General features: G+C 40.8%; 1 protein-coding gene across 1 annotated transcript in view; it reads left to right on the forward strand.

Moving 5' to 3' along the window:
* The window catches only part of PITPNM3 (PITPNM family member 3), a 73,333-nt gene that overhangs the window by 20,888 nt on the left and 24,763 nt on the right, over window positions 1-27,682 (forward strand). Inside the window, exons 3-8 of the mRNA XM_074160901.1 lie at window positions 329-436; window positions 8,224-8,271; window positions 17,756-17,832; window positions 19,126-19,361; window positions 23,317-23,506; window positions 25,798-25,917. Of these exons, the coding sequence (XP_074017002.1) occupies window positions 329-436; window positions 8,224-8,271; window positions 17,756-17,832; window positions 19,126-19,361; window positions 23,317-23,506; window positions 25,798-25,917 (779 nt within the window). The remainder of the gene's footprint in view (window positions 1-328; window positions 437-8,223; window positions 8,272-17,755; window positions 17,833-19,125; window positions 19,362-23,316; window positions 23,507-25,797; window positions 25,918-27,682) is intronic.

The following is a 27,682-nucleotide window of genomic DNA, read 5'->3' on the forward strand; positions in this document are numbered from 1 at the left end:
AGAATTCTGACTAATTCTGTTACTTGACATTAAACACTCAAAGTGACTTATTATAAACTTTGTTTTTAGGTCACAGCTCAAGGTAAGAGCAAAAATTTGGGCAGTCCTCTCTTTTCTATGGTTTTCAGGCTCACAATCTATGAAGCATGTAGGTACGCTGTGGGGCATATCAGTAAGAAAGCAGCTTTCCTGCATATGCTAAGCTGTTATCTGTTCCCATTAGAGACTGTGAGTGTCTATTTCTCTCTCAGTTGTTGGTTCTCGCCCTGTCTTTTTTTTCTCCTGTTTGTCACTGCAATTTGTTCTGTTCTCCTTTTTCTTCCTATAGAAGAGATGGTGGAAGGAAAAAGTGCCATTCTCATAGGCATGAGCCAGTGGAACTCAAACGACCTTGTTGAGCAGATAGAAACAATTGGGAAGCTGGAAGAAAATCAAGGTAACGTTTAGTTTGCCTTACATACTAATTTAAAGTGAACAAGAAAATCTGACTACTGAAGCAATCCATTGTCAGATATCATGTAAATACTCAATAGAAATATTATTAACAGCGTCCCATAGTTAAAAGATTCACATAGACATGTAAGTAGTATTTTAGAGCTGCAAAATGAATCGCAATGATCTCTTTCAGGAGAATGCTTTTCTGGCAGTCCAGATAATACAAATTTATTGACTTCAGTGGGAAGTCAATGTTGGACAACTCAACAACTGTGAGACAGATTACAAGACCACAGCTTATGCATTGCATGTGTCCTGTGCTCAACATACATGAGACTTGTTGGTCATTATCACTGGGTTATTTTGCTCCCTAAAGTCAGCAAATCATTATCTGGAATTCTCAAGGGGACACATACTTTCAGGAGTATTTGAGGCCATTTTAGGTAAACATTTAGGTAGCTACATGCCACTGAAATGAGTGGAAAATGGGCACTGATACACCAGTAAGAATCTGGGACATAGGACAAAAGCCTAAGCAGTCTTCCTTTAATTGTTACTTTGGCTCCTAAATTGCCTAGTCGTTTGAAAATTTAAATGACCTCATTTACTTTAGGGGGAGAGAAGGACTTGACTTCCTTATCCATAGGTGGTATGGGGCTCATGTACAATGGTGCTTGTTAATTAATCTAACTTTTTAAAGAATTTGTTCGATTTGTCCATTTTAAGACCCTTTTCAGGAGGCTTTTCTTTGTGGATTTGCTACATGTAGTCAATCCTGAGGATAGCTGTAAGCAGGTCTACTTTAGTATATAGGTATATCAAAGTCATATTTATCTGAGTCACAAACTTCTTGATTACCTACCATAAGAATGTTTTATTTTGATAGTATTTAAGTGACAGGTAAACACAATACACACAGTATATTTACAATTGTTAGAAAGATAATGAGAGAAGAAAAAACTTCTCTTTTGCATGTGCTCTTAACAGTGGTATCAAGGCCTCACCTTGCTTGGTAACTTACTTCACTTGAAGTGACAATTTGTAAGAGATACTATATGTGTTTTAAATATGCCATTTTCTCTGCTACAAAGTAGCAAGAAAAATGGATACAGTATTGCATCAAATCTGACTTAGTCTTCTAAATGACTTGCCAAGAGCCATCTATCCTTGCATTCTTGCAGATATTTCTCTATTTCTTCCAGGGCTGGCAAAGATTTAGAATGCTTGTTTTCATTTCAGCACCCATCATATGAGAATGGTTTTGTTTGGTTTTCTCATAGTGCCCTTTGTGTTGGGCACTCAGGAGAGAGTTGTAAGAAAACTGCTTTTAAGAGTAAAGAGATTGTTGTTTGCATTATTGTCGTGGCTTGGGCTGAGCTGGCCACTAAAATGTTGAATATCTGCAGCAAAAAGAATGTGAGACCCGGGGTGGCATGGAAGACCTGTGCAGAAAGAAATGAAGCAGTCCCCTGACTCATAGTTCATTCTCTTCATACAAGGGGTTTCTGTTTTCATTTAATCTAATTCTCTGTGATGTTTTGTAAAAGAAAGACTTTTCATCCATTCTTTTACTTCACTTGTATTCACACACAGCCATTAGAAGAGGCTTTAGAGCCAGTGAGCCCGACGTAAAGCACTGGACGAGTCGGCCCATGTGTGAGATACGTCTGCATTCCATGTGTGCTGCTTCTGGGTCTTGGTTCGTTGTGCTGATGTGACCATTCCTGAGTAGAGATGTCAGGCAAGGACTGAAGTTGTTAAGAACTGGGCTGGCACAAGTCTGGGCCAATATTACGCATACCATATCTCGTTACACTGGAGTGTGATTTCACTGCTTCAGTAACGCAAAAGAAAATTGAGTTCTGGCTGTAATGCACGCTGCCAGTTAGAAGTTTTCCCTGATCCACCCCTGCTAAATACATTCGTTTTCTAAATAGACGAAGCAATTACGTACATTTACTTCTTTCCTCTGCCACCTTATGCTCTCAGATTTAGTCCTATCGATTAGCTACTTGTTGATTTTATTTTTTTTATTATTATTTTTTCTTCATTTCCTTGCATGTGCTTGCATGTGTATCTTATTGTCATGGAATCATCTGCCAAATGCTGATAGGTTGTATCGTAGTATTGTTAGTGCAGATAATTGTACCATGCTTTTGTTATGGCTTAACAAGACTGAATAGTGTTAACCAATTCAGCAATTTTAGAAAAGTCTGTGATTATCAACCATCAGATAAAATTATAAAGGCAAAGAGGGAAGAAGGAGGATGTCTGAAGGAAGACTGTGTTGTTTTCTGTGGCACAGTAGAAAGATATTTCAACCTTAGCCCAGTTGTTTGTAGTTAAAAATTAAAAGTTCAGGTAAAGCTGGATTCTCTCTTTAAAAACATTCTGTAGAAAAGAGAAAGATGTCATATATGGCTTCTTTCCCAGGGTACTTCACTTATTCAACGGAAGGATGAGAGGAATATGGTCTGCTGATTAAGGGAAAATTCCCCACCTGCCCTCCCACCCCCAAAGCTGGATTTTCTTATGGCTCTCAGAGAACGATGGGTCCATTGATTGGTTGCAGGGAGCTGCGTTACAGTTCAATCGGTCTCTAGGGCCAGTGGTTTTGTGCCTGTGCAGAGAGCAGAGTACTGATTCTTTTTCATGCTTTAATAAATTGATTAATAAAGCACATAATTGTGGGCTCTTTCAACAAATGAAGATGTATGAGAAGATGGAGTATGCTCTGGGCACAGCTGAAGACCCACTGGACACTACTTAAGCAATGCTACAGTTCTAATGTGAGACAGACAAGGTCCTCAGGAACTTTATAAAAGGCAAGTATGTAATTTAATTCAATCTTAGATTCTCGATAAGTATGACTGAGAGCACTTGATCAGCACAACCTTTATCATCAGAGGTAGAAATAAGTCTTTGGAGAAAAACTGGCAGCAGCATTTCAATTTATTAAGTTTTCGTTACAGAAAATAACACAAATAGCAATCAAGCTGAATTAAAAACTCATACAGCTGCATAAATTATGTTGATGCAGATGCCTTCCAGGTTGTGGCACAAAAATGCATGACTACGATGCGTGAAAATGCTTAAATTCATTCCTGGTGTCAAGTATCTGTCCATTACACTAAGGACAATAGCGTGTACTGAGCACTAGGAACACATTCAGCCTGTTGGATTTCAGTGCTTTGCATTTCCTCCAGCTATCTTGAGTTCATATCCTTATTTTAAGTATATATTGTTAACATTTGTGAGGTTCAAGTTGTTTGTTTGTTTTTGTGCTCTTGACAGTGCAGTGAAGGTGAGGTGAAGAAGTCTTTGCAAATACAGCAGAGACTATTTGTATACTTTGAATCCAATATATGCTTTATAGCAGGAAATGAGTTACTATACATTTTAACTGGCAAACCAGGCATATACTTGTTACAGAAAAAAAATCAATCCAAGCTAGTAATTGCCATGTAAACTTAAACTTGCGTGGTGAAATCCTGGGGAAAAAATACTGGAGTAGACATTACCTGTGAGGTCAAAGCATATTTGTTTGAGACAAAACCTGTGTAAGACTTAAAATAAGGGCACAGAAGTAGCAGGGTTGTCCTGTCCCCCTCAGTTGCCCATCTTTTCTTCTATTTGTTGTTTTTAAAATGTGGACCTAAGAGCTGAAAAGTGTTACATGAGTTTAACATTTTTTTTTTTTTTTTTTTTTCTCACACACAAATTAAAGTATGAGGGAATCCAGGAACATCTAAAGTGGATGAATAACAACAGAGCTCCATAGGGAGAAAATAAGTGCTTGCCATTGCAGCTGGAGAGTAGCAATCCTGCTGTGATTCAGTCTCTGTATACAGACAGCAGGCTTTACTGCTCTTCACCCTTCGTTTTGTCACCTCCTCCCCGCCAAGCCATCTTATTTTTCTAAAGAGTAGAAGAAACATGCAGCTGTCAAGGAATGGGCAATGTCAATGTGTCTCGGCTTTGCTGGCTGACCATCGTCAACCATCCGTGAACATGAATCAGCATTATTTACGTTGAACTGCAGTGAGAAAAAGGCTGTGTTGTTCTGCAGCTTTGGTAGATTGTCAGATTGTCCCTCCTGAGCCCGTAACTTCCACACTGGGGAATTTTATTCACCTCTACCCTCCTAGCTGGTAAGCAGAAGCAGCTGGCATTTTCTGGATCATCGCCACAGACAGAGCTGCTGTGCATAAATTTGTGCAAGCTACATTGCAGCTTCAGGCCTCTATTTTTTTTGCATCAGATCTAATAAAACATACAAGCTTTATGGTTTTTCTTGTGTTGAGCTTCTGCTTTTGTCTGTGGCGCTCTGGTTTTCTGCCTGTCCTCAGCGAGCCAACAGCCATTCCTGGGGAGCTCTGATTCCCGGCCGTCTTACCAGAAATGCCAGGGAGGTTTCTTCTAGGCAAAGGCTGCAAGGCTTTGCTCTTCTTGCACTGCCTTTTCACTGAAAGGTGACATAGAAGGCGTCTGGGAAAGGAGAAAGGTCTTCTGTGAGTAAAAGAGACTGCAGCTCCCCATGCAATGGTTAAGTACACCTTTGGCAAGGAAAACTGCCAAGATGCTAGGAATCAGCCCTGAGTTAACGGCAAAGTATGGCAGGAAGGCAGTGTTAATTTGATTTTTAAGGTCAGTTTTTTAGGCAAGATTGGCCTGATTTTTTCCTCTCTTGTTTTCTTTCCTTGTATAATTTGTATAATTTCCTTATATAATAATGTGAAATACATACACTTCCTTCTTGATCCTTTCCTGTGTATAAAACCTGTAGAGATGGAATCAACTAATCTCTTTTCAGCCTAATTGTATGTGGGTCTTAATTGCTTTATTGAATTTTGCGTTTCTAATATTTTTTAAAAAAAGGTTAGATTTGATGATTACGTCAAGAGAATAAAGAGGAAATGTTGCAGATGTGCCAACTTGGCTGTGAATCAGCATTTTCCACTTAAATGGGAATGGTTAGTTTTTTGCCTTGAGTCGTTTAGACTTTTCGTTAAGATACTGGTCAGTTGTGATGTGGATGTGAACCCGCAGTATCTGGAATTATGAGCCATGTTGAGGTGGATCCATTAAAGTCCTAAGGACAGCAGTGTTTCTGTGCAGGACTGGGTGCACGCTAAGATGTTTTTAGCAAGTTCTTCATCCGGTCTCATTTTTTGTTGGCTCACTGATTCAGTCTCCTTTGCTACATCTGCATCTCAAAGGTTCTCCAACATTTATGCAATGGTCAAAACACTCAATATAACAGAAAACTCTCTACACTCTCATGATTCTGCTTTCAGTATAGTGATTTTTACCTTGTGCTAGTGTTTCTCTTTCCTCTGAAGGCTGCCTTGCCTAGTCTTGTCCACAGTGAGTGTTGTGTACACAAATTGCTCTCTTCTGTCCCCCCAGTAGCATCTGATCTCCCCCTCCTTGCCATGTCCTCCTAGAGTCATGTAGTTAATTAAAGGATGTTTGTACATAGCTGACTGTAGTGTTTACACTGCTATTAAATTTATTGCAATAGCATCTGCCACTGCCTAATAATGTGAAGAATGGCAAACAGAAAATTTGGCTTAGTGGAGTGAGCGGTGGAAGGGAAGGATGGAAACTAGAATAGTCAGCAGCATTCCAAAACACATCAGATGGCTCGTATAAAGAACAGATTTACTTCTAGCAGCAGGTTTTACAGAGAAGTAATGAATTGGATTTCTGCAAATCATCCATGGTAACAGTTTATATGAGGGCAGGTTACCAGTGTTCTGCAACTGCTGTCATTTAATTTTTGATGCTGTACGTTCTAGAGTACGGCTCAGCAAATGCATGAAAATGGAGGAAGCTTAAACTGGTTGCTAAGGTATTTTTTAGCTGAGAGCCAAGTCCTGCTGCAGAGAGTATTGCTTTCCTCGTAGTCCCTCCATAGGTTCCCGTTTCCTTTTTTCAGCCTGTATTAAGATCCAGTCCACATGCTGAAATCAGCGTGTGTTCTCTATCCGCTCCACCAGGCCTTGAGTCTCCCTGGCTGCCGTGCTCATCCAGAGAGTCACACCATCTGCAGCTATATTACCACCTTTCCTCTCCCCCTGCTTTCTCAAGTTTCACATAATTTTGCTCACACTGGTGGTACGTTTGCCATGGCATTAAAAAAAAAAAAAAAAATTAAAAAAACTGATTTTTCTATTCTGAAGTTAAATTTCACTGTATTCTTGCTGGGGCAAAAGCCATGTTCTGAAGTGGAGCGTGATCATTGTTTGTTCCGGTGGTATGGTGATGTTGTCAGATGAATTCAGGTGATTAGAACAGAGAAAGTCATGCACAGCGTAAAGCCTGCTGGCACTGCGGGAGCTGATGGTGCAGGACTGGGTGTGTGGGGAGGAGTCCCTCGACACCTCACAGCTCTGTTCTGCTGTGTTGTCGTCTGATGCTGACCCCATCAGCGATGGAATCCCAGAGAGAACAGAACTGTACGAAACGCCCCCTGACACCTCAGGAACACAGATCCGCGAAGATAAGTGTGTGTGTGATGACTGTGTACCGGAATGTGACACTAGAGGTAACTTTGTGAATCGTATTTTCACCTGCAGATACTTTCTCTGGTGAACAGACACGTTAATTTCTACTGGGGTTACCAATCCCTTGTGGGGAAGTAAGGTGAATTTTATTCTGTTTTCAACACTGCCCAAAGAAGCGCTCGCTAATTTTTTTTGTAGCATTGTGATAGCTGGTAGCATGCGACTAGAGTAACTGCAGTTCATCTTTTAATTCCAGCCCAGAGAAGTCGCAATTTTTTGCAGATTCTGTAGAAGTTACTGTGTGATGAAAATATCTGGAAAAATATAAAAATATTTTCATATGAAAGTATGCCTCTTTTGAGCATACTTAACACTCCGTTAGAGCATAGAGGCGAAGGCAAGTTGTGTCTGACAAATTCAGTGGCCTTCTATGATGAGTTTCTGACATTGGTGGGCAAGGGAAGAGCAACTGACATCATCTGCCTGCGCTTGTGCAAAGCATTTGATACTGTCCCACACAACATTCTTGTTTCTAAATTGGAGAGGCAAGGATTTGATGGACAGACCATCGGCTGGATGGCCACACTCAAAAAGTTGCGGTCAAGGAATGGCTTAGTGTCCCAGTGGAGACCGGTGACGAGTGGCGTTCCTCAGGGGTCGGTCATTTCTGCAGTGGTGCAGTGCAAAGGTGTCTACCCTCCATGGCAGAAAATGGGAGAAGTGACCCGAGTGCTGTAGGAGACCTTTATCCATATGCACAAACTAAATGAAAGGCCCTTCTATTCCCATATCCTTGTTTCTATATTTTAGGTTTTTGTATTTATAGCTGAGAAAATCCACTCGTACTTGCAACTTTCCTTGGACAGGTGGACTGTGGGAGGGAAGGGAAGGACAGAGACATTCTTGAAAACACTGCTAGTTAAATATTTGGAATAAGAATCTATTTTGTGTTGCTAGATAAGTTATACTAATTCTTAGTTATTTAAAGATTCAGTGGCTAATTCTACAGGTAACCAAATGGATTCCTAGCTATGGTTTCATTGCTTATGATGCCTTTCTTGAAATGAAGAGTAAAATCTGGCTTCCAGACTAACCATTTTGATGAATAGATTGGAGCAGTTTTCAAGTTTGTCATATGCTGAGCTATTCCCACTGAAGCCAATGGGAATTTTAGAAATCAGCATGGTGGTCAATTGCAAAATATTTACTGCATTACAGTAAAGAGTTTGATGTTCACGTAAAGCAATCCTGATTCACACTGTGTTTTTTCCTTTTGCAGGTGAAGAGTCTGCATTTTGTTCATCTGGCTTTCTACAGGAAAAACAACGTGAGTTGAAGTTCTTCTCATCTGTCTTTGTACCGAGGCTGTTCAGCAACTGGAGATAGTAATAGAATAGAAATGTTACCCAGCACAGGTCTGGTGTTACATTATGTTGAGAAGGGAGATGGGTGTGGAGAGACTCTTTTGAGTTTTGTTTTAAATGTTTTATTTTGAACGTGGATTGTGAAAATGTACCAAGAAAGTACCTGTAACATTATTTAACACATTAGATAGCACCTTATAGCACTGGCTGGAGTGGCAGAGGTGGAGAATTGGAGGGTGAAGCTGCGCATATAAGTGAGAGCTCATCTAGGACAGTACGACGTGACTCGATTTGGGGCGTAGAAGCCTTCAGTGCTTTGTGCTCTGGACTTCCTTCTCCCATCTCTACTTGAAGAGGTGTACAATAGGTGTTGCTGTTAAAGTTTGAGTGCTATAGGAGTGAAAGTGCTGTGCCTGGCATTGCTAGGGTTCCTTTGCTGCTGGTGCCCCACTTTGAGGCGTGTGTTCACGTGTCGCTGTGCTGCTGATCTTTCTGCACTTTCGCATTGCTTGCTGTAGAAAGAAAATGGGCTGATAGAAATGAGTGGTGTTAATGAGGGTGTTTTCTTTTATCGCAGTTCTCTCTGGGAACAATTGTCCCTGGCTCTCACTGAGTTGATGGTGAAGCAGCTGTTTGCTGTTCCTGCAGCTGTGTTGAGGAGCACATGCTGTCGCTCCGTGCGGCCCCTTGCCCTCTGGAAGTCACGCTTTGCCCAGCTCATCTGGGCTGCTCTGAGGACTGGAGCTGAGGACCACTTGGAGTCTGGATCCTCCACTAAACCCTGCGTGTGGCTTCTCCTGCAGTGCTCCTCGGTGGCCGTGTAGGAGATCTGGCAGCGCGTGTGTGAGAAAACGGGGGAAGTTAACACAGGCACCATCTCACGTTGTGGCTTCCAGAACAGGGTTGGGCTCAGTGATGCGTGCCATTATTTTCCTCTAAACAGTGCAGTTTGCAAAACTGCATCTGCAGTGTATTACAATATTCTTTATCATTTGTTAATAGAAAGCATATGTTACAGCCTTCATCTGAACATATTTCTCATGACGTATTTGTCATTATAAACGGCTAGTAATAGCACAGCAGATGGCAAGAAACGGCCTAATTTCTCATGGGAGTGTGATAATGGAAATAGAGTTTTCTTTGGGGACTATCACCACCTTATGCTTTGTACCTAAAGCAAGTTCTCTTGCTTTTATTCTAAATTCCTCCTTAATTAACATGGCAAAATATTAGGGATGTTTGAAATGGTCTGGAGAAAAAAAAAAAAAAAAGAAGGCCTGGCTTGATTCTTAGTACAGGCTTGAACTGTACCTCATGTTCTCAGAAGTTTGGGAATGATGGTGCGAATTATTTTCTCCTAGGTTCAGGGTACTTATTTACTTACTTTTTTGTCACAGAATGAACTGATGCTTTTTGTGGCTGATTTGGGGTGTTAAATCACTAAGCTCTTCCTTTCACCAGGCTCTCCTCTCATGGTGGTGGCTGATCTTGAGACCTGATGTACTCCACATGAAGAGACTGTTTGGGCAGTGAGTTATTTCAGGCGAGGCTACAGACACACAACTTGCTTGACATCTCCGTAAATCACTGAGGAACATGTGCAACATATATACCAATTCCAGTGGGAATTTGAGTCCAAAACAATCCCTGCCAGAGATGTTTGCTCATTAGTATTTGTGGTAGCAGCGTATGTTTCTGTCTCCAGAAAAACTTGGTAAATCTCTTCCCTGGTCATTAAATCAGTTGGCTGAGGTGGTAGCCACTCTTCCTGGATACTGACTGCCAGACTGAAAAGCAGTATAATTTCTGCAGTGTGGTTGCATTTTAATTTAGGACTGTGAGCTGTCTTCCTCACAGTTCAGCATTTGATCAGCAATAGATAAGTGTCAGTTTCTGATTTTACTCACCTGTTGACATAGCTGTTTAATAATGAGGTCACAGTTTCCACATTGAGTATCCAATATGATCTCAGTGAAATCAAATTATTCACAGCACTTACATTTGGCCACCTATTTTAATTAAGGTTACCAGATATTCCAAGTTCGCTGAGTTAGCCCCAGATTACAAGATGTGTCTCCAGGATGCTGTTTTGTCTCAGATTTTCATCCAGACATGGGATTTTCCGTTTTCAGTTTTCAGATTGGGTTGACAGGGTTTACTTTCTCCAAGGCTTCAGCCTCTCTCTCTCGCTTTCTTTCCCCCCAAAGAGAATGAGAGACGTATTCTTTTCATTTGACTTGTCGCAGTTGAAATTAATAGCATTAATTTTGTTCTTTCCATCCTTGATACTTCTGTTGCTGGTGTCAGACTACAAACCTGTAGAAAGTTAGGAAAGGTGTTTGTCAAAGCCTGGATTACAGCTCCTGAGCAGAGTTTATGTTAAAATGTCAAGAAATTTCCCTGGAGAGGAAATGGGAAACACTTTTTAAATCACCACTACTACCACCTACCCACAACTGACTGGTTAGTTTGGGTGCCTGCACAGGGCCCGACCTTGGGGAATGAGATTTCAGTGTGTTCTCCTGTTCCTATGTCTCCCCTCCTTGTTTCAGGTTTGAGAAGCCTGGTGGACTCTGTAGCTGATGCATTTGCAGGTTAATTAAAAAACAAGACAAAACAAATGAACAGAAAGTTTTTAATCTTATCCCATCCTGACCTTTCCTGACTGCACTGCTGGCTGGTACAGTGTAAGCTATTACAGCACACTGGTTTCCGACTCTGTATGGAATTTGAGTACCTTTATTGTTACTGTAATTTATGTAATGATACAATTAGCATAAATTGGTATAATGATGGTATGAATCAAGACAGCTGGAAAAATCTCTAAAATGTTTATAATGTCATCAGAGAGGTTCAGTCCAGCAAAACCATGTTATTATTTTACCTCATTAAAGCCCTTCCAGTAAATAGTAAAACACATAATTTCTCCGTAATCAGTTTCATTTCAGTTTTAAATTAAATTTCTGTCATTTTCTCTAGTAGGTCATACTGTCCATTTCTGTCTCCGACAGAGCTTTAGCTGCTGAATAGTCTTACCCTTTATATTGTCATCACGACAGAGAAGGTCCCCCTGTTATTTCAGTCTCTGGTATTTAACCTAAGCAATATGTAGACCCAAAATCTGATTATCTTCCAAACCATGTGCTCAGCACATCTCTTGAAATAAAGGCATGTGTTCATCCCCTCACACAATCCACATGCATGACACAGGGCCCCCCGGCCTGCCCCCACTCTGGGACTGCTTTGAATTCAGGGAATTGTGTTTCTTTGGGCAGCACAGTGCTGAAGATCCATTGAAATTCCTCACTTGTGCTGCAAAGCAGAAAAAAACCACCTGACTCCCCTTTGCCTTTTTTTTTCTTTTTTTTTTTTTCTTTTTCTTTCCAGACCTTTTCATTCTTTTATGCTAAAACTGTACTTTTAGGTGCAGATTTTCAAAACAAGACACTATACGTTCTAATATTGCTGCAGCCTGAACTTTTGGCAGTGCAGGAGTGTTCAGAAGACAGTTGAACTGTGCGCATTGGTATGTCTTAAAGAAAAGAATACCTTGTATGCTTCCACAGACTGATCTGTGCGTCATCGTTTCTGTAATCTCTAGTACTGCAAATTGATACTGTGCTTTTTTCTTTCTCAACTGAAGTGAGAAAGCAGTTTTGAAAGAAGCCCAGTTATATGATAGAAAGCTACTTTAACATTAGAATAGAAATTGTGATTAAAACAATGACTAGAATCCTGGTGTTATCTATGACATTTGTGTGTGTGTGAAGCAAAGAACTACCCTGCAACCTGCAATTTGATGCATTAGGGAAAAAGAAGCCACGCTCTGCACTTTTAAAAGTATATTTAGAACAAGATTTTCAAAGGAATGGCACACAAGCAATCCCAGGAAGTGTTTTGTTTAGTGCATTGCAGGTAGATAACCAAAAGATGTTTGTGAGCAGGTGATGAGGAGTCCTGGGGTTCTTGTTCCAGTATTCTCTTAAAGATAAATACTGTGGTTCACTGGAAGGTGGTGCGTCGTGGCCCTGAATAATCCTTTTTCATGACACAAAACTAATGTTTCTGTGGTACTGGTTCTGTTGTGAGCTTAGATGTTAAAAAACTGTCACTTTTTCATATGATGACTGTCAGAAAAAAGTCTTCTGGGCAGGCTTTTGGAAACACCACTTTTAATTAGAAGCAACTTTAAATTGCAGGGACTTCCAGTGCAGTTGCATTTGGTGGAAGTTCAGGGTTTATCAGGGTGTGTTGTTGCTTGTTGGATTTGTTTTCTGTGGTTTTGGGTTTTGTTGTTGTATTGTTTTGTTTTATACAAGTATTAAATAACTAATCCTGTAGTCTTGCCTGCCAGAAAGGCAAGAATAATTACCTTGCTTTTAAATATGGAGAAATGTAGCCATAGAGGTTAAATACATTTCTAGTGGCTATAAGGAATGGTGGTGGTAGAATCTGCTGTAGAATTAGCTCTCAATCCTAATACAGAAGAGTACAGTGTGTTTGAAATGTGTTTTGGACTAAATTTGGGGCTTTTAGAATAACCTGGCCCAGACCCTGTTTAATCAGTGTTCTTGGTGAGGTGAAAATTACGGTCGGCACTGGTAGGGTCTGGTAGACGGCCCATAAACACACATCAGATGGAGCGGAACCACAGACAAGCTGTGAACGCAGAATGCCAGAAAGAAAAGTAAACTGAGTCATCTATAGCATTATGTGATGCATTTATTGTCTTTGAGGTGCTGGAAGAAACAGAGGAAAATGTGTTTAAATCCAGAAAGCTGTCAGCAAACTACTTTGGTTTTATTATTTAGTGCAATCCTCTCTCATTCACTCCTAAAACATGTACCTGTCATGGAGGGAGGAGGGCCTCTCCGTTTTTCTTGGAACAGCTAACCCCTCTGACATGAGTAGAATTTTAAGGCTGCAACACTGCAGTCAGCTGAAGTTTTAAATTGCAAATTTCTAGTGTTGTTAGTCTGAAGGGTTTCACAGCCACCTCCTTCCCCGCAAGGAGAGGTGTTACAGAGATAGGAGGATTCACATCTTGTATGGAATTTCATCACTGTCTGTAGAAGGAGAAAGCACGTTTGCCTTTCCCAAAGAACTGACCCCCATAACTTCAGCTGAAGTAGTTCCCCTTCAGTGAGATGTTACAATATCTAATTTCTCTTTTACGTCCACTGAGGTATAGGAATAAAAGCTGCTATCTAAAGACAGCCTGGCACTTTTAGTTCATAATTCTTTTCTTTTAAAGGAAAGACTGACATAGTTTGACCATATCATAGTTCTCATAAAGAACTTTTGCTGGTCTCTGTTGCTTCTTACTACATGAGAGTGGTTATAATCAGGCAGAGGTTGAGATGCTGAGCTTAGCAGTAAATCATGGCAATTTTGCCATTTTGGCACATTTTAATAAGTGACAACTAACTTGTAACTTTTAATATTCTGTATCTTAGAAAGAAAATAATGTTCTGGAGATCAATGGCATATAAGGTAAAGAAGCAAGCATCGTGAAATGAGTAGGAAAACTCATGAATAGGAGCACATTTAAGAGATAAAGCAGATTGTATCTCTACTGGTCTAGATATCACTAGAGTTTGTATTTCAGAGGAAGCGGATTTGTTGTTCATAGGTTGATATTGGTTGGTTCATAGATTGCAAGCAGACTAAACAAATAACTTGCCGGTGGTTTAGGTGTTAAAGTCTTCCTCTCAGGTTTACTTGTAGATGTTATCTGTTTCCTGTCTTAAGTAAAAAGTCACTGCTAGGAAACTGAGATGGTAGCAGAAGCAGTCACATTGTAGGTGTTTTAAATTCTAAATGGAAAATCATCAGATTTCAGTTTTGCTACTCTCTTTTTAGCACCTTTTAAAAAAAGCCAGCTGAGTGCTGTAAAACTGGAGTTTTCATCATACTGCTAGAAAGTGAGAGAGAGCATCCTACCAAATATCTGGTTTGTGGGTTATTGTGCCCATCAGGTACTAAGTTTTAAAGAACGGTTATGTTTTGAAGGCCAAGAAAAAACTAAATATTGTGTTCCTATGTCTTCTAAGTCAGAGAATGACTGAGGTTGGAAGGGACCTCTGGAGATTTTATAGCCCAACTCCTCTGCTCAAAGTAGGGCCATTTAGAGCAGATTGCTTACGGCTGCATCCAGTCAGGTTTTGAATATCTCCAAGGATGGAGACCCCATAACTCATTTGGGCAACGCATTCCAGTGTTTAACCACCCTCACAGTAAAAAAGTGATTTCCTGTATTTAAATGGAATTTCCTGTATTTCACTTTGTGCCCATTCCCTCTTGTCCTTTCACTGACTATCATGAAGAGGACTCTGGTTCCATCTTCTTTACTTCTTCCTGTCAGGTATACACATTGATGAGATTTCCCCCACATACCCCAAGCCTTCTGTTCCCAAGGACAAACAGTCCTGTCTCTCTTAGCCTCTTCTCATGTCAGGTGCTCCTGTCCCTTAATCATCTTTGTCTCCCTTTGATGGTCTTGCTCCAGTGAGTCCATGTCTTTCTTATACTGAGTGTCCCAGAACTGGACACAGCAGTGCAGATGTCGTCTCACCAGTGCTGATTAGAAGGGAGTGATCACCTCCCTTGGCCTACAGACATTCTTCCTAATGCAGTCCAGGATGCGGTTGGCACTCTGCTGCAAGGGCACGTTGCTGGGTGCAGGTCAACTTGTTGTCTACCAGGATACTCGGGTTCTTTTCTGCAAACCTGCTTTCCAGATGGTTGGTCCCCAGCCTGTTAAGTGGGGTTATTCCTCCACAGTTTTGTGTTGTCTGCAAGCTTGCTTAGAGTACACTCTGTCCCGTCATCTAGGTCATTAATAAAGATGCTAAAGAGTGACCCCTTGGGGTACACCACTAGTCAATGGTTTCCAGCTGGAGACTTTGTGCTTCTGATCACAACCCTTTAAACCTGGTGGTTCATCCAGTTTTCAGTCCACCTCACTGTCCACTTAAGTTGCCCGCGCTTTCTCAGTTTCTCTATGAGGATGTTACGAGAGGCAGTGTTGAAAGCCCTACTAAGGTTGAGAGAAACAACATCCATTGCTCCCCCTTCATCCACCAAGCCAGTCATCTCCTCACAGGTGGCTATCGGGTTGGTTGGGCATGATTTTCCCTTTGTAAATCCATGCTGACTACTAGCAGTCACTTTCTTGTCCTTGTCTTTGGAAACAAAGCACAATAGCCAGTAGGATACCTCTTGGAGACAGCAGCAAATCAGAAGTTTGATGTTTTTCTTCTTGCCTCCTCTTTCTTGACCTGAGAAATCAGTGTTCCAGGATCTGATTGCAAACCCCTGTAAGCTAAAGTGTGAGTAGGTGGGCATGAGTGTGTTTTTTGCAAAGCTTTGCTCGTCTCCTCTGATGTAGATGTCTCATAAGTGCTGTTAGAGACAGGAGTATGGAACATTCCTTTAATTTGTAGGGAAGAGATTGGCCCCATGTATAAATGTGACAATGAAGCTGACAACAGTGCTAATCAAATTTCATCCTACAGCTGTTTCCTAGGTAACTAACACATGCAGCTGTAGAAAAAAGACTGCATTATAAAGAGACCATAAAGATCCTGTAGCAATTCTCTTCAATGACCGAAGAAACACAGCACAAAAAAAAAAAAAAAAAGAAAATTGGATATTGCTATATCATCAACTTTTTTGTCCTCAAGGACAGAGAAGATCTGTTCAGAGGGCAAGAATTTTCATACCCAGCTGTAGAAGTTTTATAGAATAGAGTAGAATATTTTCAGTTAGAAGGGACTTACAATGATCATGTGGTCCAACTGCCTGACCACTTCAGGGCTGACCAAAAGTTAAGGCATATTGCTAAGCGCATTATCCAAATGCCTCTTAAGCAATGACAGGCATGGGGCAGTGACCACCTCTCTATGAAGCCTGTTCCAGTGTTTGAACACTCTCTCTACAAAGAAATGCTTCCGAAGTTTCACTTCCCAAGGCCAGACAGTGGACAGTCTCATGGTCTTAAAGCTGATACCGTGAATGTTCCACCACTTAGAGCAGGTTACTGTCGGGCCAGTATGCCCAAGAAGTAGTCACAAGTAGGTCTTTTGGTCCATCTGGTTTTGTCTATTGGTCATGCTCTGAAGTCAATGCAGAGACTTTCATTGTTGTGTTTATAATGGAGGATGTTGTATGCACAATCCTGTTGTGGAAAGGTATTGGCAGAGCCCTGTGCATCTCTGCAATGACACTTCCTATTTTACAGGTTACAGGACTTTTTGAGGTGAAACTGTTTTTTGCTCTTTCATCTGTGTTATGGTTTGAGAGAACCCATAACAATCTATTGTCGTTAGACAATTATTCTATCACCCGATAACCCCTCCCCGCCTGGAAAGAGGAATTGGGGAACACAAAGAAACAGAAGGGTTGAAATATAAATAGATTTAATAGACTAAGACTAAATAATTCACAATAATACTAAAGAACCAGTATTAATCCTGATACTGATATAAGATACACAGGAATTATACTCAGCCAACTATATCAGTAGGAAGCTGTGCACTCCCAGCAGTGGATAGCAAGTATTGGACACTGGGAGCGCAATGGCTTCAGGAGGAAGGGAAGGCCTCAGGGTTCTGGCACTGGGGCAAGGAGTTGTCTGGACCGCCGCCATCAGGGAGAGAGCCCGCTACGCAGCAAACTTTTCTAATTTATATTGGATGTGACGTTCATGGTATGAAATACTCCTGTTGGCCAGCCTGGATCATATGCCCAGGCCTTGTTCCTCCTTGTCCCTGCACCTGGCACAGCTCGAAAACACTAACCTTGAATCCCACAGAGCCTGGCTGGCTATAAAGTAAATATTTTCACAAATTCAGACACTAGGGTCTTCTAAAAGTGTAATTTTCCCAACATTAGAAGAAAAGTTAGTCCTGTGTCTCTCAACCCAGGACAATCTGTTACTCCTGTTTTGTATCTTGGTAATGAAGTACTGCAGTTACTTCTGGGAGTTTCCCACGTAGTCACAGAGGTTTGTGGAAGAGCTGGATCCTTTGGAGAAGCGTCTTTCAAGAAAGTTCACTTGCCTATATATAGGTGTTTAGTGCTGTTTCAGACATACCAGAGTATCTAAGATATCTGTATGGGAGAAGCAGAGGTGATGCAGAACCTCAGGTGACCTTTGCTGCTGCTGCTCCAGAAAGGCACAGATGACTCACAGCAGCTGTACTGGTGCTACAGACCTCTCTATAAGGACCTGGATCCTGTTCAGAGTGTTGCTGTTAAGAATGGAAGAGCCTCTAATATGTAGGGCTGCATGAAACCTTGTCTGTTGTTCTGTTTGTCCACAGGATTTTCTGTGAACAGATCTTTCTGTCTTGGAACTAGAAATGTGCCTTACCTCCATAGATATCTGTAAAATATGAGGCAGCCAAATATTTAAATGATCGATTATGTCTCTTTTCCTTTCAGGTGAATTATATAGAGCCTCTTTAAGAAAACAAAGGTTCCCGGCGCAAGGCAGTATTGAAATACACGAGGACAACGAGGTGAGATTTTTTTTCCAAAACAAGCTCTGCTGATTTCCAAGGAGTGGACGTGTGGAATACTGGCTTTATGGAACAAATCATAATTCTCTCATTTTCAGCCACTTCTGTACAGGTGCTAAAGTTACCAATTTCTTTGCTTTGTCCATGTCAACCATTTTTCCACCCTTACCCCTCAGTTAACTACAGCCTGACGTGTGGCTTTACTTGTGAGCTGTCCTGATTAAAGTTCTTCTTGTTAAACTCAGAGCAGTTCTTCTCATTTTATATTTAACTGTTGAAGACCGTGGCTTTTGTTCCAGGATTTAAGAATAAAGTGTTCAGAACTTTGCCTGATTCTCAGTAAATCACCCAATCTAGTAATTAACAGTCCTCTGACGAGTACAAGAAATGTTACTCTTATTTTTATTTTGTGTTTCTAATTGGTCAGGAACTAGAAGTCTCCAGGAATCATATGATCCAAAGCAAAGAAGAAAATGGCAGTCAAAATTTAAAAACAAATCATCTCCTAATCTTTTAATGTATTACCAAGCCCTTTGAGGGCACATAACTCTCAAGGGTAAAGGAGAAAAAAATTGGAGTTGTGAGAGATTCAAAATGTTTTTCCAGTCTCAAGTAGATAACATCTTGTTTGTTCTGCAGAGCACACAAATTATTGTCTGTGTATGCACGTATTCACATATTCATAAACATATTTGTGAGGTTTATGGATATCAGCAATGATACATATTTTACCGTTTCAGTAAATGAGTAAGTTTTCCCCAAGTTTCACTTTAATAAAAAGTTGCCAGTCTCAAAAGGCTGAGATAACTGTATCATCTGCTTTTGCTGGATGTTTTCATTGGCAGAGAAATTTGTCTTTTTAGAACCTGTGATGATTTGAGTTAGAACCTTTCCAGTAAATGCAGCAGCCTTGTTCATGATACTTAGACAAGATGTTCCCTTAGGCTCTCTGTGGATGTTGGAATTCTTCTCCCGTCTCAAATATATTTAAAATAGATTTTGATGTACATAAAGCTATTCATAATCTTCATTGATCTGAAATCCACATCTGTGCTGCAGGGGTTTTCTGGCAGAGCATACATCGTGTGCTCTGCCTGGTTCAGACATACTTGAATTAAATGGAACACGGGGTGCACACACCACGCCCCCCCAGTGAAGGCAAATATCACAAGAAGATCTCAGTGGGGGTGGGAGAAAAAATCATTGCTAACTGCTTGTGAACATTAACACCAAGTATACCAACACTGTCCGTACCAGTACTGCCTCCCTTCTTATTCCTTGTTTTTCTCACAGGAAGGAGTTCAACACCAAAACTGCAAAACTCACGTGCTAATTTTGATCCTACATGGAGGGAACATCTTGGACACTGGAGGTGGGGACCACAACAGCAAGCTGGCAGACATCAACACCTTCAGCTCTGTGTTTGAGAAAGTGACCCGAGCCCATTTCCCTGCCGCTTTGGGCCACATCTTAATCAGGCTTGTTCCCTGCCCAGCGATCTGTTCAGCAGCTTTCTCTCTTGTTTCCAAGTAAGTTGATTTGCATTTCATAATGTTTGGATTTGCAGTGTGGTTTTGAATGGCTTTCTGTGACCTGTCTTTTTCATAATGAAATGTTGCAAATCCTTCTTAATTTTTTGCTTACTGCAAGACGTGGAGCAATCTTTCATCCTTTTCTAAGTGGATGTATTTGTTCAAAAAAAACCCTCCACAAAACCCCACCAAAACGAAAACCCATGGTGGACTACAGCCTATTGTCTGCATGCACCCAAAAGAAAAAAAAATAATCCAGAAAAAATCTGGACAAAATAAGAAAACTGTGATAACTGTTAACTTTTCCTTCCCCTCACAAATCTGACCCCAAAATATCAGTAGTCAACTCTTACCTTATTTTAAAATTGAAGCAGCTAGATCTGCCTGCGGATATGCCAACTGACATTTGTCTTTTATTTATCTGTTCATTATTTTGCTATTGTAGGGATGGGATGTTATAGAAAACCCTCCTGAAAGTTTTAATATTTCCTGTTTTAGAAACTAAAGTGGCATATTGCTAACACTGGTTTAGGAATAAAGTGGAGATTGTGAAGCATTACTGAGAAACTTGGACTGATTTGCGTAAATTCTGCTTTGAAATGGAAATTGTGAACAGAGAGAAATATCTAAAACGAGTGATGTAAACACATCTTCTCGGTGAGAGAGCATTTACATATGAACATGGTTTTTACTTTTTAAGATGACAAAACTTTAGTATTTTTCATTCCCAATAGCGGCTACTGCACTTTGTGTCCTGCAGTGTTTTGTGGTGGACTACTCATTTATCATTATTAACCTGTGAGAATGCCGTATGTAGAAGTGTCTTGAATGGACTACAAAAGATGCATCACTAGGAAACAGTGCTTTTGGCTCATGTCAGTGTCAGCTCGCAGTACAACTAGGATTTGGTTGCCTGAATTGTGACAACTGTGAAGGAAACAGGTTTGCTGAGACTTGACTCTGACAAGTGGAACCTCGTTAAGCACGAGATGATTTGTGAGGGAAGGAGAGTGATCTGGGTGTTTCTTTGTTGGATTATTAACACCAAGGAGCAAAGGCTGATCTTAGGCTGTATGATTAAATGGCCAGGTAGCCCTACAAGCAATAGTGTCACCAACTTAATTTTTTTCCCACCACTGAAACAACTTTTCTGTACAGCTTTACTTGCATGCTAAATGAATGAAAGTTTTAGCAGGTGGTGAGGAAACTTTCCACTGAGTGCTCTATGATTGGCTTCCACATCGTCATAATGACCTGGCTGTAGTGAAATGAATTTAGAAATAACAAGTGGAGTTTTCCATTGGATGTACCCACTTCAGTAGCTGCTCTTCCTTGCCCACTTTTTCAGTCTTGAAATTCACTCATTAAATGAAAGAACCTTTTCAAGTAACATTTCTTTCCTTAGTGATATTTTCCTTGACATAAATATTTAAAATAGCATGATAGAGAAAGGAGAAAGAAACACATGCTCTTGGTTCTGCTTCCGTTCTTCTACAAGTGTAAACCAGGCATAACTAGTGAATTTTTTAGTGATGGGGAGAAGAGAATCAGTTTTGCTTGATTTCTTCTTTTCTAAAAAAAGAGAAACTTATCTTGATTTTGTCTGGGGCTTCCTCTAAGTGATGATCACTTTTATAGTCTTTTCGTTGAAATATAGTGCCCAAGGTTACATTTGAACCTCACGTAGAGCAGAAAACTCTGCAGAAGAGTTGAGGAGGTCTGCAACCACATTTTGGACCATAAGATGTGGGAGGAGTGATCCCTGCTCTCCAGATGAGAGTTAAGAGAGGAGAGATGGGGAATGCAGTAAAGTTCTGAAATACTGGCTGGACTTAAAGCTGTGGCAGGCACAAAGGAAGAGGCGGCAGGGTGCGGACCAGGCTGGTGGAAGGTCTGGATGTGTCTGACTTCACATCAATAAGGGGATACACTGAACCAACCAGGAAAGGAGGAATGTGTGTATGTCCCAGCTGCTGCCCTGCAAAGCGAGAGTACTGAGAGTAGAAGAGGTGAAGCATCAAAGAGTGTTCAAGAGATCGTCCTCACCCGTTCGGGCCCCTGGTTAACACAGGGCTCAGCAGTATCTCTTAGTTATTCATAATACAGTGCCTGCAGGTCTCAACTACCTGGAAGAAGAGCTGGTAGAGTGGAAGGAAAAGTGTGTGATATTCAGCCAGATTGGAAATACCCAAGCTCGATGTTTGAATGTCCTATAGAATCATTCCTAGCGCTGACATAGGATTGGTGTTGCCTTGGTGTGTCTTGTGTGGAGCTGCTTGTGATGTACAAAAGGAGAGATGTTCCCTGCTCTTATGTTTCTGCAGCTTCACGCCAGCAACTTTCACAGCCAGAACTTCAGGATGCAGTTGTGGAACATAAACTTGTGGTAAACATTCCATTTGGCAAACTGTGGGGGAGGAAGTGTGTTTTTAATTACTGCAGTGTTTCATTGAGGGTGAGCCAGATGACTGACTAGGCAGCAGCACAAGATTTCTTGTTTGGTTTGAATGGATCCTCCATTTTCAGAATGTGCAGGCATTGTGCGTGCCAAGGTGGTACAACCCTCTGCTTACCTTGGCATGGGTTTTGAATGATGCCGTGTCTGTACTGAGTGCCTGGGCTCAGAGCGATTCCACTGGGACATTTCATCTGAATGCACCTACGCAGGTCTCCTCCCTGCGCTGCAAATAGTGCTTTAAGGGAAAGGGATCTTTCAGGGCAAAACCAATCCATCTAGTAAAAGTTCCAGATTGTTTAACCTGGTCTCCTTCCACCACTTTCCTATATCTCGCATATAAATAAAAAAAACCCACTGTTTATATAACTGTATGTCTGCAGTGCATTGGGATGATCTAATCAGCCAGCAGAATGAAGCTGTGTTACGTGGTAAGTTGACACAGCTTGGCAGAGCAGCTGAGCTCCAGGACATAGAAGCTCTTATACTACTTTGGATTAGAAATACCAAATCATTGGAGTGCTTCGGCAAGAGGCAAGTATGGAAATGTCCCGTGAGGCTGAACACAGACCAGCATTGCAAGTCTTCTATTCTTCTTCCATTACTCTGGTAATAGTCTCAAGGATGCAGGTTTTAGCAAAAACATAGACTAATTCCATTTCACACAACTTACTTTTTAATATTGTGATAACCCACCAAGTTCCTAAAGAAAGTGAATACAAAATAGTGTTGAAGTTACCTGCCTGCAGCCTTAGGTGAACTTTGGATGAGCTGAATTACCCAAAATACTTCTGACTTCCTTTTAATCTCTAAAGGACAGTCAATTTACTGTAAGATAATCTGGCGCACACTGATGTGCTTTGTGTCTTTGGCTCTCTTTGAATTGTTTTCCCCACTCATCAATAAAAATCAGTCAAGATGCGATTGGCAGATTTACTAAGAAACTTGCAGGGTGCACATCTGAACTAAAATAAAGCTGACATCAAATTTAAGCTTGTGTTTTCAGTCGAGTCACCTCCTTTTTACAAAATGTTACTGTGCAAATATTTACAGATGATTTCGGAATGTGTGCAGCTTTGTTGCATCTTTTTGAAAGGATGGGACACTGGGAAGAATGTTTTTGTATGCTTTTGAAGAATACATCTGTCACACTTGTGTTCTAGTTCCATTGTGACAATTCGATCCCGTTCTTTGCTGGGGAATAAAAGCTGAAATGGAATAATCTTTTTGTTCTAAATTATGCCTACTTGTATGTGGAAAAATTGCATCGAGTATGTTTAATTACAGAAATGCCTTCTAGCATGATCTCATTCACATAAAGCAGTAACTCCTTGATTTTTTTAAGCTGTTGAATTCTGTAATAAAATAATCTTTCCTGTATTCTGTCATTGTGAACTGCAATAGCCCAGCCCATTTCTGTTAGTAAGTAACTGTTCATTCTCGAATGTTGCGTGCTGTCTCTTGCATTTTTCCTGATGATAACATGTCCTTCTCTAGCCTAAATCCCTACAGCTACGATGAGAGCTGTCTCAGCAGCAGTGAAGATCACATCCCGCTGGCTGCCTTGCCCTTGCTGGCTGTTTCATCCCCTCAGTACCAGGATGCAGTTGCCATGGTGATTAGTAGAGCCAATCAAGTTTACAATGAATTTCTCAAATCTACAGATGGGGCTGGTTTTAATGGACAGGTAGGACTATTTTCTCTTACATCAAATTCCTTCCAAGCAAGGCTGTTTCTTTTTAAGCCATTGTGTTGAGGGTTTTGAGTTATGAGTGTGGGACAATACTGCAAATATGATGAATGAATGTTAGCATGGGATTCCCTATGCAAAATGCCCTCTCAGTGCCCAGCATGAGAAGGACATTTCTGGAAACTTGTGCAGTATCTAGCCTGGACTTACTCAGTTGGTAGAAGAATACTGTACCTTCTCCCACAAGCATTTTGACCCCTAAGCTCTTCCTCAGTATTGCTACAAACTCTGGTAATGTGTAAGAGCCTCAGTTGTGCACTGTGTGGTGTGCCAAGCAGGGGACAGGTGTGCCAGCCCAAGACAAGCAATAATTGTGTTACTGAGCTCCTCACACACCTGCTAGAGCTGAGACAAAAGCTGGGATATCTCTGACTAAGAGCATAACGAATCCAGCATTTAACTTTTGCTATTTCTTTTTTGCCTCCATCACAATAGTTGTAAAACAACAGACAGTAAAGAAACTTAGAGGGCAAATACTCTGTTGCCAGCAGTATTGCAGATTTCCCGTGTAACTTTGGGAAAGTCATGTAACTTTTCTGATGTGACCCGCTCCCCAGTGAAGTCACCTGCAGACTTCAGGCTGGCGTGTCACAGTTATTGTTCCTACTTCTCCATCTTTAGACTACAAAACCCAGTACTTTCCTGCTTCACATAGAATGGATGTGGTACTTCTACCCTGTATGAGTTACTGAAATGATTTTGTGGTGGGGCCTTCTATGTAGCCAGAAACATGCACTTCCTTAAAGTATAGTGACCCCCAGACTTCAGAAAAAGTAAAAAAAACCCCAACATTTAATACAGAGTACAGTGTAGTCTTTGAAGGAAAGCATGCGTCTTAATACACAAACAAATTCTTTTCCATAGCAGTAATAAGATTATGCTGTGGCATATCGGTATTTTTAGACTAAAATTTGGTTTGAAGCCAGTTTTAATATCCATACTGCTTTTATGCTTGAAGCATAAAATCAGCCCAGCTGTGGTGACAGAACATTATGAAAGGTGAGGTTTTATGAAAGGTGAAGAATTACAGCAGTTACAGAAATATTTGTGAAAACAATTCTCTGTATAAAAAATTTAGTGTTACGGGTTTCTTTTTCTTTGACAAAGCTACAAAGACGACTCCTTGGTGTGTTTTGCAAACATATATATTAATATTTCACATGGAAGACTCTGCAATACCTCTGTATGCTCCACAGAATTTTCACCATCAACAGTTATTGGCATTGATAGAATGGAAGTGACTTCTCTGTGCTCTCTACAGTGCTTTGCTTTGGTCCTTAGATTGAAGTCTCAACTCTACCTCTGAATGAGTCCTGCACTTCGAGAATATATAACATATAGCCTGACCCCCACCCTGTCTGTATATTTTCTTTCATATTTTGGTCTCCTCTGTCCATGTATATTGCAAGTTCAGGTTTGTAAGGAGAAGTAGTGTCTTCTGTTAAACTAATTGGAGTTGGGAACAAGACTAGACGTTCGCTTCAGTTTGAGGAAAAGTTTTCAGTTTGCAGAGAAAGAGTTTCTGGAACCTGTGAACTGTGGGGGTTGTTATCAAGGAAAACGGTAATACAGCTATTGCTGATCCTCAGACAGAGGCAGGAGGACAGAGAGAAGGAGTCGACTCCTGTGGGATGGGGAGTAGTTCAGTGGAACTGGCTTGTGAGATACGCCCTAGTGTACTCCAACTATTGAATTCCCGATTTTTTTACTCTGTGTATTTTAATTCCCAGGTCCATACTTTGAACATAGCTTGTACGTGTGAAGCAAGAGTGAATCTCTCTGCTTAATACCTTATTTAAAAATTGCGTTCCCTTGACCTGACAGGGGAGTACCAATCTGGTTTTAATCTGTTGAGATCCTCTTCCCGGTGTGATTCTGAAGGAAATGTTAAGTGGCGTGAAATTTTTGGGTGATCTGGACTTCTGGAGCTGCAGTCTGGCTGCAAGCAGCTGGAAGAATTCTGGCCCATTTGGCCGAACTCCCAGCTGGTCAAAATAGTCCCTGGGACAGATATTCTTGGCTTGGGGCATATATCTGGAGATAAAAGGAAGTGGGAGAAAGTGGCTACGCATTTTCAGCCGTAATAAGAACCAAGGTGTAAAAAAAAAAACAAACCAGGAACAAGGGTGTAAAGTAAGACAGCAACTATTCTGCAGTACTGTGATGCTTTTTTTTTTTCGTTTAAAACACTTGCTACATCTCCCCAGAAAATCTTTTTATTTCTTCAGGTGTGTCTCATTGGTGACTGCATTGGAGGAATTTTGGGCTTTGATGCCATCTGCTATAATTCTAATCCAGCTGACGAGAGTCGGAACAGTAGCAGGAGAGGAAGCATCAGCAGCATCCAGGTGAAGAGAAAAAGTCCACACAGTTGAAACCCTATAGATTCATTCCCTGGAGGAAATCAGCTCCATATAAACCAGAGAAAATTTAAGGATTTGGTAAATTGCCATGATAGCATGGGATTGTGCTCATATATCAAAAAATTGCTGACTTGAAATTAAGTCTGCAGCTTCAGTTTTATGATATAACAGAAACCCCTAGTGAAGGCTTTATCTGTAAATCTTTAAAGTAGGGTTACCAAGTGCCCTTTATTGTATTCCTAACTGTAGATGCAAAAACATCCTCTGTCAGTAATCTGTGGTAGGCTCCTGGTTTTGCTAAAAGTCTTTTATCTTTTCTTTTAATAATTGTTTTATTTGTTCACATAGGGTCTGGAATTCCTTATGCTACTGCCTGGGGGTGGTCTAGCATTAAGATGTGTTCATGAATAAGTTCTAGTGACTGGTGAAAAAATTCCTCCTTCCTGATAAGGAATGCAAGTCGCCTGAGGATCTGTGAATGGACCACTGGGAATAACAGGGTCTATGCGAGTGCTACATTTGGAAAGAAGGGAGGATTAATTCTAACAGTGATCCAGGAAAGATTTTATGATAGTAAAAGCAGAGTTTTTTAAAGTAATGCTAAGCTTGATTATTGTGTTCAACACTTAAGAAAGAATAATTGAAGTTCAACTAATCTTATGTACTTCAGACTGAAGTGGACATGGAGAGAGGGAGTGTGTGTTTTAGAGCTGACAGCGAGTGAGGTGCCCACACTCCATTCTTTGATGGTTTTGTGGTCCTGGCCAAAATTGTTTCATCTCTTGACACTTTGGTTAACCTCTGTCCTCAAAAATGGGCTGGTGATACGATCTGCTTGGTTCAGTTGAGAGCTGTGTGTGATGGGAGTACCCTTGAGCAAATAGACATCCTCTAAATGTTTCCAGGAAGGAGAATTACTCACCATTAATAATGTGGCTCTGGATCCTCAGCAGCTAGCCTTTGATAGCACCAGCGCTGAGAATAGGGAAATAAATGGAGAAATGGTCCTCCTGGATCCAAGTCCTGCAGTGGGGGTGGTTGTGCAGGGGCTGCTGATGAATCTGAGAGTGGGGATCAGGTTTTAGGGAGTGTAGGCTCTCTTGACGCCCTGCTTTTACAGTTTCAACTTTCCTGTATTCCTCTCTTCCTTGATACCACAGAGCTTCTCTTCCCTTTCCTCTCTCTATCTTTTCCCTTTTCTCCTCCCATCCTCTGTGTCCAGAAGAACTAAGTATTCTTTTCCTTCCTTATCTTGTCTTTCTGTCCATTGTTCTCAGCTTGCTCCTGTGAATCGCTTTCAGGAGGGCTCTTTTTTTTTTTTCACTGTGTGGGTTTTTTTCCCCTTCCTTGGAAGTCTGAGATACAAAAATATAAGAGAGTTTTTTACTTTACCGTTTCACAAATGTCAGGGACATGAAATGAAATGAAGTGAAATTAGTTGGAAATAAGGATGAGACTGAGGTACTCTCAACCATTGCATTTTATGTTCTGGTTATAAACCTGAAAATAGAGTAAATTAAGTACATTTATGTTGTTCCCTTCCTATTCTCTTTATTTAAAAGTGGTCTGTAATAATAAGCTAGATTGGTGATGCAGTGACCATTACATTCTCTGGATAGTTCACAGTTTTAGGCACTAGAAACTTCCTTTTGGAGAGAGAGAGGCTGGTAGTTTAATGAGGCAACGTAAACAAGGAATTAGAATGGTACGTTCTGCTACCGTAGGTGAGTATTTGTTGGTTTGTCTGTTG

Source organism: Numenius arquata, chromosome 18 (genome assembly GCF_964106895.1).
Source record: "Numenius arquata chromosome 18, bNumArq3.hap1.1, whole genome shotgun sequence".
Taxonomy (NCBI): Eukaryota; Metazoa; Chordata; class Aves; order Charadriiformes; family Scolopacidae; genus Numenius; species Numenius arquata.